Below are 8,364 nucleotides of genomic sequence, written 5' to 3' on the forward strand. Positions count from 1 at the left end.
ATGTGGGAAGAGCTTCAGCTGGAGGTCCCACCTGCTCCGCCACCTGCACATCCACACTGGGGAACGGCCCTACAAGTGCTTGGAATGTGGGAAGAAGTTTCAGCGCAGCTCACATCTTCTCCTGCACCAGCGGACGCACACGGATGAGAGGCCCTTCCGCTGCACCGACTGCGGGAAGGGCTTTAAGCACAACTCCACCCTCCTCACCCACCGGCGCATCCACACCGGGGAACGGCCCTACAAGTGTGGGGAGTGTGGGAAGAGCTTTACCCATAGCTCCACCCTCCACAACCACCAGCTCATCCACACTGGGGAACGACCCTATAAGTGCTTTGAATGTGGAAAGATGTTTGCAACCGACTGGAATCTCCTGCAGCACCAGCGGACGCACACGGATGAGAGGCCCTTCCGCTGCACCGACTGCGGGAAGGGCTTCAACCAGAACTCCACCCTCGTCACCCACCGGCGCATCCACAGCGGGGAGAGGCCTTACAAGTGTGGGGAGTGTGGAAAGAGCTTCACCCAGAGGTGTCACTTGACCAAACACCAACGGACCCACCAGTAAGGGAAACCCTACCAGTGCCCCGACTGCAGGAAGAGCTTCGGCCACTGCTTCCACCCCAATGAACCCCTTGATGGTGAGGCAACCCCTGGAGTCCAGTGACTGTCAGTCCATCCCTTTCGACCACAAGGGGCCAGTCCCCTTTCCCAGGGGCAGCTTCTTCCAACAGAACCCTTCTTGGCGGGGTGTGTGGAGATTCCTGCCTTGGCTGGGGACCCCCCCCAAGGTCACTGCTGGAGGCTGAGAGCAGAGATCTCCCCACGAGCGTTGGTCTGGGGGAGTTCCATCCATCTCTAATTAAGAATTATTACTTTTTTGCCAGCTTGAGTAGAATTGCTTCAACAATTGCTTTAGTGTAGAGCACTGTCCTGTCTTATCCTGTACTCCTGGTAGTTTTAGTGTTTGTCTTGTGCAGTAAATAATTCTGATGAAGATCTTTTGTCTGACCATTTGGAACCCTAAATAAATTCCTTTCTATCAATAGATCTGATTTGCCATCGTTAAAACCTGGGGAACAAAAGTGGTTCAGTCACACCCCTGTAATTCCTCTAAACAAACTGTTGGCATAATCCAAGGCTGAGATTGGATCCAGCAGCCCCCAGCACCCCACAGGAAGTTGGGAGCTCCGGGGGGCCACCACCCTTTGCCAACCCCCCTGTGCCAAAAGACCCCCATGGGACCATCTGCCCCACCAGACCCCCTTTTCCACCCTTCTCCCTGTTCCTCCCACTTTTCCATAGTCTCCTCAATCCCCACCCCTGCCTGGATTACTCTGGGGGTCCCAAGCCCCATTTTTCCCCTCCTCTCACATCTTCCACTTCATCCCCTCAATCCCCAGCTTCATCCAACTCAGTTTGGGGTCCCACCACCCCAAAAAAAGAGGTCAGGTGGGGTCCCCCAAATCCTCTCCCCATTGCCCCCCAATAACCAGGACTGGGGAGAACTGGGAAGCTTTACTGGGATCACTGGGAGCAACCGGGCAGAGGCAGAGTGACAGCAGGGGAGGGGAGGGGGACACACGACCCCCCCAAAATCCTCACAGGGACAGGGGGGGTCCAGGCTGGGCCCGAGGCCCCGGGGAGGGGCTGCGGCCGCCGGCGGCTCAGGAGCTCTGTGGGGAGAGAAAAGGGGGTGACACCGGGGTGGGGGGACGGGGGGACACCGGGATACACCGAGACCCCGACTGGATCCAGTGGGACCAGAACTGGGGCAATGGGGATCATACTGGGAGCACCTGGCAGCACGTTGGAGGCAACTGGGATATACTGGGAGTGACTGGAACCACAGTAGGGGTGACTGGGAGCAACTGGAACCACACTGGGGGCAACTGGGATCATACTGGTAGCAGCTGGGCCCCTACTGGGGTCATACTGGGATCATACTGGGAGTGACTGCAATAATCCTGGGAGTGCGTGAGAGGGACTGCAGCCAGACTGGGGATGAGTGGGATCAAACTGGCTTTGTACTGGAAGTGTCTGGAAGTCACTGGTATCATACTGGTGGCAACTGTGATTGTACTGGGATCATACTGGATCAGACTAGAATCATACTGGGAGCAACTGGTTCTATGCTAGGGGCAACTGGGAGCTACTAGGATCCCACTGGGAGGAAGTGGGAGCAACTGGGACCATGCTGGGCACAACTGGGATCATAATGGGAGCAACTGGGCCCACAGTGAGGGTGGCTGAGGTCATACTGGGAGTGACTGGGAGCATTCTGAGGGCAGTTGGGACCATGTTGGTGCAACTGGGATATACTTGGAGCAAGTGGGATCACACTGGAATTGACTGGGATCATACTGGGAGGCACTAGGACCCCACTGGGGGTGACTGGGAGTGGCTGTGAGCAACTGGGATCATACTGGAAGCTACTGGGAGCAACTGGGAGTGAGTGGGACCACACTGGGGGCAACTGGGATATAGTAGGAGAGACCAGGAGTTACTGGGATCATACTGAGAATGACTGGGAGCGTACTGGGAGTGACTGGGGGGTCACTGGGGAGCATGGGAGCATGCTGGAGGCAACTGGGATATACAAGGAGTGGCTGGGAGTGACAGGGATCATACTGGGAGTGTCTGGAACCCTGCTGGGGGCAACTGGGATCCTACTGGGAACAGCTGGGCCCCTAGTGGGGTCCTGTTGGGGTCTTACTGGGAGTGACTACAATACTACTGAGAGTGTGTGAGAGGGACTGCAGCCATACTGGGGATGAGCGGGATCAAACTGGATTAGTGCTGGAAGTGTCTGGAAGTTACTGGGATCATACTGGGAGTGACTGGACTCATACTGGGAGCAATTGGGACCATGCAGGGGGCAAATGGCATCCTCCAGGGAGTGACTGGGAGTGACTGGGGCCATACTGGACTCAGAGTGGGAGTCCCTGAGAGTGAAAGGAACCATCCTGGGGGTGGCTGGGAGCAACTGGGACCACCTTGGGGGCAACTGGGATCCTATTGGGAGTGACTGGCAGTGACCGGGATCATAGTGGGAGTGACCAGCATCATACTGGAATTATAGTGGGAGTGACTGTAAGGGACCAGGATCAAACTGGGAGTGACTGGAACTACACAGGGGGGAACTGGGAGCCAGTGGGGCCATGCTGGAAGCCAACTGGGAACATCCTTGGAGCAACTGGGATCATGCTGGAAGCAACTGGGAGTAACTGGGAGTGACAGGGTGCATGCTGGAGGCAACTGGCATAAACTGGGAGTGACTGGGATCATCCTGATGGAAACTGGAACCATCCTGGGGCAAGTGGAAGTAACCGGGTGTGACTATGAGCATGCTGAGGGCAACTGGGATATACTGGGAGTGTCTGCAACCATACTGGGGGTGACTGGGACCACATGGGGAGCGACTTGGACCATGCTGGGGGCAACTGGGAGGAACTGGGAGTGAATGGATCTACAGTGGGACAACTGGGATTGACTGGGACCATGCTGGGGGAAGACTGGGATCATACTTGGATTGACTGGATCTATGCTGGAGGCAACTGGGAGAAACTGGGACCATGCAGGGGGCAACTGCAATCGTACTGGGATCATAATGGGATCAGACCAGGATCATAATGGGAGCAACTGGGTCTGTGCTAGGGGCAACTAGGAGCAACTGGGATCACACTGGGAGGAACTGGGAGCTACTGGGACCCTGCTAGGGACAACTGGGATCATACTGGGAGCAACTGGGCTCACAGTGAAGGTGGCTGGGGTCATACTGGGGGTGACTGGGAGCATTCTGAGGGCAGCTGGGACCATGTTGGCACAACTCATCACCGGTTGCCAAAGTCATCACATACCTAAAATAAACCTGAAACTCTGCTTTTCAGTTAACCTGCTGGCTTGCAGTCAAATTATCAGGCAATGCAATTACAAACTACTAGAAGAGGATCAAAACTGCATTCAGTAGGTGTGTTTTGGAAAAAAAATCCTAAAATTTCCTGGTGTTGCCAATCAAAACAGCTGTTTAAATTACACTTTTATGAATCCCAAAAATCCAATGGGATTGAACAAGCTCTTGGTAGAAGACAACCTGCTAGCATATCTAAATTGTCTTTGGATTTGCTCCAACATTACAAAACAGACATTTACTTGGAACTGGCAAAATCAGCATGAAAAATCTAATAGACTAATATGGGAGTTGGTTGTTGTGAGGAAAACAAAGTTTCCTGGTCTTCAGCTGATATTGCCAAAATGACAAATTTAAGTATCAACAACAGTATCTCAGATGTATTTTGGAGCTCAAGCCACCCATCAAAGTGTTTACTGGCAACAAATGGAACACTAATCCTGATTTTCAATCAGAGAGTTTATTCATTGTTCTAACCAAACATACTTGGAGTTATATTTGGGTTTAATAGTGCTAAAAAGCCATACAGATTCTCTGCCAGTAAAATAAGGGACTGGGAAAAACACTGTGACCACTTCTCTCCCCACACCACCCAGTGGCAAACACAAGAGACCCATGTGTAGGCTTGTGTAGGTTGCACTGACAAATATTAATTAGGTATTTTACTTAGAGAGTCTCTTCACTGGGTAGCAAAATAAATCTTCTGGGAGGAAAATTCTGTGATTTTCCACAGAAATTTTTGTTGTCGGGTTCCAGTGACAATGCCTAATTAACATCCATTTATATCCCAACCATTATTGACCTTTCGCTGGACTTTGTTAACTACTGAGACAAATACTCAAGACCTCTGTGTTCGTTTTTCACCATTTAAAATTAGTTTACAACAGAAGGAGCTGCAAAAACATCCTACAGTTTTCTTCAAAAACTTTAAAGTCAAAGAAAGACTACGGAATTACAAGACAAATCTTAAAACTTTTTCTTCATCTTCTTTTCAGGCAGGCCAAGATCAGAGCCATTGTGCTGTCTACTCTATTATACGGATCTGAATCATGGGTCATCTACGGCCACCACCTACGTCTCTTAGAACACTTCCATCAACGCTGCCTCCGAACAATCCTAAACATCCACTGGTCAGATTATGTGACCAATGCATCTGTTCTAAAACAAGCAGCAGTCACAAGTATTGAGGCCATGTTGCTGAGAACACAGCTGTGCTGGGCAGGGCACGTCTCCAGGATGAAGGACCAACCACTGCCTCCCTAAGATCCTGCTTTATGGTGAACTTGCCACCGGCTGCCGCAAGAGAGGAGCCTCGAAGAGAAGATACAAGGACTCCCTGAAACAACATCTCAGCCTTGGCCATATTGATCATCACAACTGGTCTACTCTGGCCTCCAATCGGGAGGCCTGGAGACACACCGTCTATAATGCAGCTGTCTCCTTTGAGAACGCACACAGGATAACTCTTGAGGAGAAAAGACAATGCAGAAAGAACCATGTTTTGCAGAATATACCACCTAAGTAGTCTTTCTGCTGTGCCTTTTGCAATCTGTTACGTCTATCTCGTATTGGCCTCATTAGCCACCAGCGTGCCTGTAACAAATGTGGATAGAGCCTTCCCAAATCTTCGTTCGCGAAGCCCAACAATGATGATGATGAATGTTGTTATTGTGAATCTGTAATTCAGTCACTGTTAAAATTGTAGCAAATGCTGTTGAACCACTTGATAATTGTTCAATTGGTCAATGATTAAGTGCTACTAATCTCTTTTGCCCCCTTATCTTTGGATCCAAATCCTTTCTGCCCTGACCCTCTTGCATCCCAAGGCTCTGTGTAAATAATTCCCTTTCATCAAAAAAAATATATATTTTTCATGACTTCCACTTTAAAATCTTCTTGCTTAGCTAAACTACAAAACAACTCCAATTAGCTGTAGAAGTCTTGAAGACTTGAAGACAATTAAAGGAATAGAAATAATTTGTTTTTCAGTGTTTTAATGAGTCTCCTAGTGTGTTTGGAGTTGCATCAGCTGTGAGTCCCAGATGAGTCATGTCAGAACTGGTGAGGCTGAGGGGTGAGGAGCAAGGTTGATTATACAGGGTCAGTGTGGATCTCCTGAGGAGACACTCAGCATCAAGATCACTTGGAGAACACCTCTATCACCTCTTTTCAGAACTAAAAAAATATCCATAATTGAATTAAAACAAAAAAAGTACAAACTTCAAAGACTTGTTTTGAAATTGCCTTGAAGACAATTAAAGGAAGACAAAGAGATCCTGAGGGATTTCTGCATTTTAATGAGCCCCACGGGGTGTTTGCAGCCCAGCCCATGATCCTGAGGTACTGAGAGAAGATTGAAGCAGCTGCTGAAGAAGTCAGAAGCCAAACTCCAAGTGCCTTGAAGCATTGCTGGGCCCCACTGAGGGCAGGCACTGACAAAGCCTCCCCAGGGACTCCTTGGAGCAGCTCCTTGGAGGCCAGGAGTGCAGGCAGACAAAGGCTCTGGGCAGGCCCCTGCAATGCTGAGCAAAGCCTGCCTTGGTTTTGTGGAGCACAAAGGCCAAGGCCTGAGCCCCAGGCCCTGGCCCAGCAGATCCTGTCCCTCCCGGCTGGCTCAGGGCTGTTTGGGGGGCACTGGGATGGGAGGGGGAGGAACAACAAAGGCCCAAAACTGGGCAACCCCTGCCAGGCTCCTGAGGGAGGGGCGAGGCAGAAACCAAGGGCAGAACCTGCCAGGCAAGTTGCTTGTGGTGGCCTGAGTGGCAGAGGCAGCTGCCAGAGGCAAGGGGACAAAGGCCTGGGTGCCTTTGGGCCTTGCAGCCCTGCCAGAGCCCTTGGCCATCTCTCCTGCAGGCTGTCCTGCCCTGGCCCTGCTGCTGCTCTGGCCTTGCAGGCTGCACACACCCCTCCTGCTTTCCCACCCCCTCCCAGCAGCATTTCTAGACCCTCCCTGATGTCTCTGCACCAGCTCTGGCTTTTCCCTGGAACACAAAGCCATGGGCTGATCCTGACTCCCTCTGGGTGACCTCTTGCAGCACAAGGGTCACAATTGAGTGGTATTTCATTTTCCTCACCTTCAGTCCCAACCTTCCATGCTACTCTTTGTGGAGATTTCATTCTATTTCCAATATGGACAAAAGCTCCATCCTGTCAGATCTCCTCTAGACCCTCTCCAGTTCTTCCTCATTCCTCCAGAATGGGGAACCTCACAGACAGACAGACCAGTCCAGATGTGGTGACCCCAGGGCTGAGTCCAGGGGGGTGACAACTCCCTTGTCTGGGTGCCCACACTCCCCCTAAGGCAGCCCCATGTGCAGTTGGCCTTAAATCAAGGGGCCATTCTGATTCTTTGTAATGTCACGGAATCAAGTGGCACCGTGACACTGCAGGGCCTCATGGAACCAAAGGAATGCAGGGACACTGTGGAATCTCATGGAACCAAGGGACCATTGTGACAAGGGCCCATTCCATGACTCTTTGGAACAAAAGGAACTCTGAGACATCTCAGAACCCCGTGGAACCAAGGGGCCACTGTACCTCCCCAGAACTCCATGGAATCAAGCAGAGCCGCTGCCTCCCCCCCACCGCCGCACGGACCGGAGTCGCCGGCTCTGCCCCGCTTGGACACCTCTGGAGTCAGCGTGTTCTTGGGCAGCACAACTGATCTCAGACCAGAGAGTTTCCCACATTTTGCTTTGCCCCCTGTCTCCCCTGGTTTTGTTTTTTTTTTACTTTGTTCATTCAGGAGGAAAAGGGCAAAGAGAGGCACATGTTGATCCCTGTTTGTATCTCTTTACAAAAGGGAGTTGGGGCAGATGGGTAGAGAGGAGGCAATTTCTCTCTCTGCTGTTGCTTTGAATAGTTCTGTTGGTATTGCTGTTTTTGCTGCTGTATTTCTTGTCAGTCAACTCTTATTGTTTTCACCTCTACCTCCTTATATTTTGTCTCCTTGTACTGGTGGGGAATAAAAGAGGAGTGAATTCATTTTATTGGAGTTCCCACCCCAATATGTGTCTTTAAACCAGGACAGGTTGCTCAAGGGCTCCCTGAAATTTGGCATCATCCACAAAGGACTTGAAAATACATTTTGTCCCATTGTACAGAGAGATAAGAAAGATGTTCTACAGTTCTGTTCAAGGGCTGGTCACTGAGGGATTTCACCAGGAAGTTGCTGCCAAGAGGACTTTGTACCATGGATTTTATTTGACACTCTTCATTCAGCCAACTTCCCACCATCTTCCACGTCTTCAGTCCAGCTTCCACCACTCTGGCCATAAGGAGACCACAGGAGACCATGCTAGGGGGCTTGATAAAGTCTGGGCACACCACATCATCTATTCCCTCCCACAGGGGTTCTGCAATCCCTGCCTTGTCCTTCCCAAGCCTGGCAATGGCTGCAGCAAGACTTGCCCTATCCCCTTCCCTGCTGAGCCTGACCAGTCTGGAACTCTGCCAAC

At 51.1% G+C, this 8,364-nt stretch overlaps 1 protein-coding gene across 1 annotated transcript; it reads left to right on the plus strand.

The window, feature by feature from the left end:
- On the plus strand, nucleotides 1-996 carry LOC135404996 (zinc finger protein 664-like). Its single transcript, XM_064639718.1, has 2 exons — nucleotides 1-24; nucleotides 77-996. The coding sequence occupies exons 1-2, from the start codon at nucleotides 1-3 to the stop codon at nucleotides 563-565; spliced, it is 513 nt and encodes a 170-aa protein (XP_064495788.1). The 3' UTR covers nucleotides 566-996.
- Nucleotides 997-8,364: the final 7,368 nt, after the last annotated feature.

This window comes from Pseudopipra pipra, chromosome W (genome assembly GCF_036250125.1).
Source record: "Pseudopipra pipra isolate bDixPip1 chromosome W, bDixPip1.hap1, whole genome shotgun sequence".
NCBI lineage: Eukaryota > Metazoa > Chordata > Aves > Passeriformes > Pipridae > Pseudopipra > Pseudopipra pipra.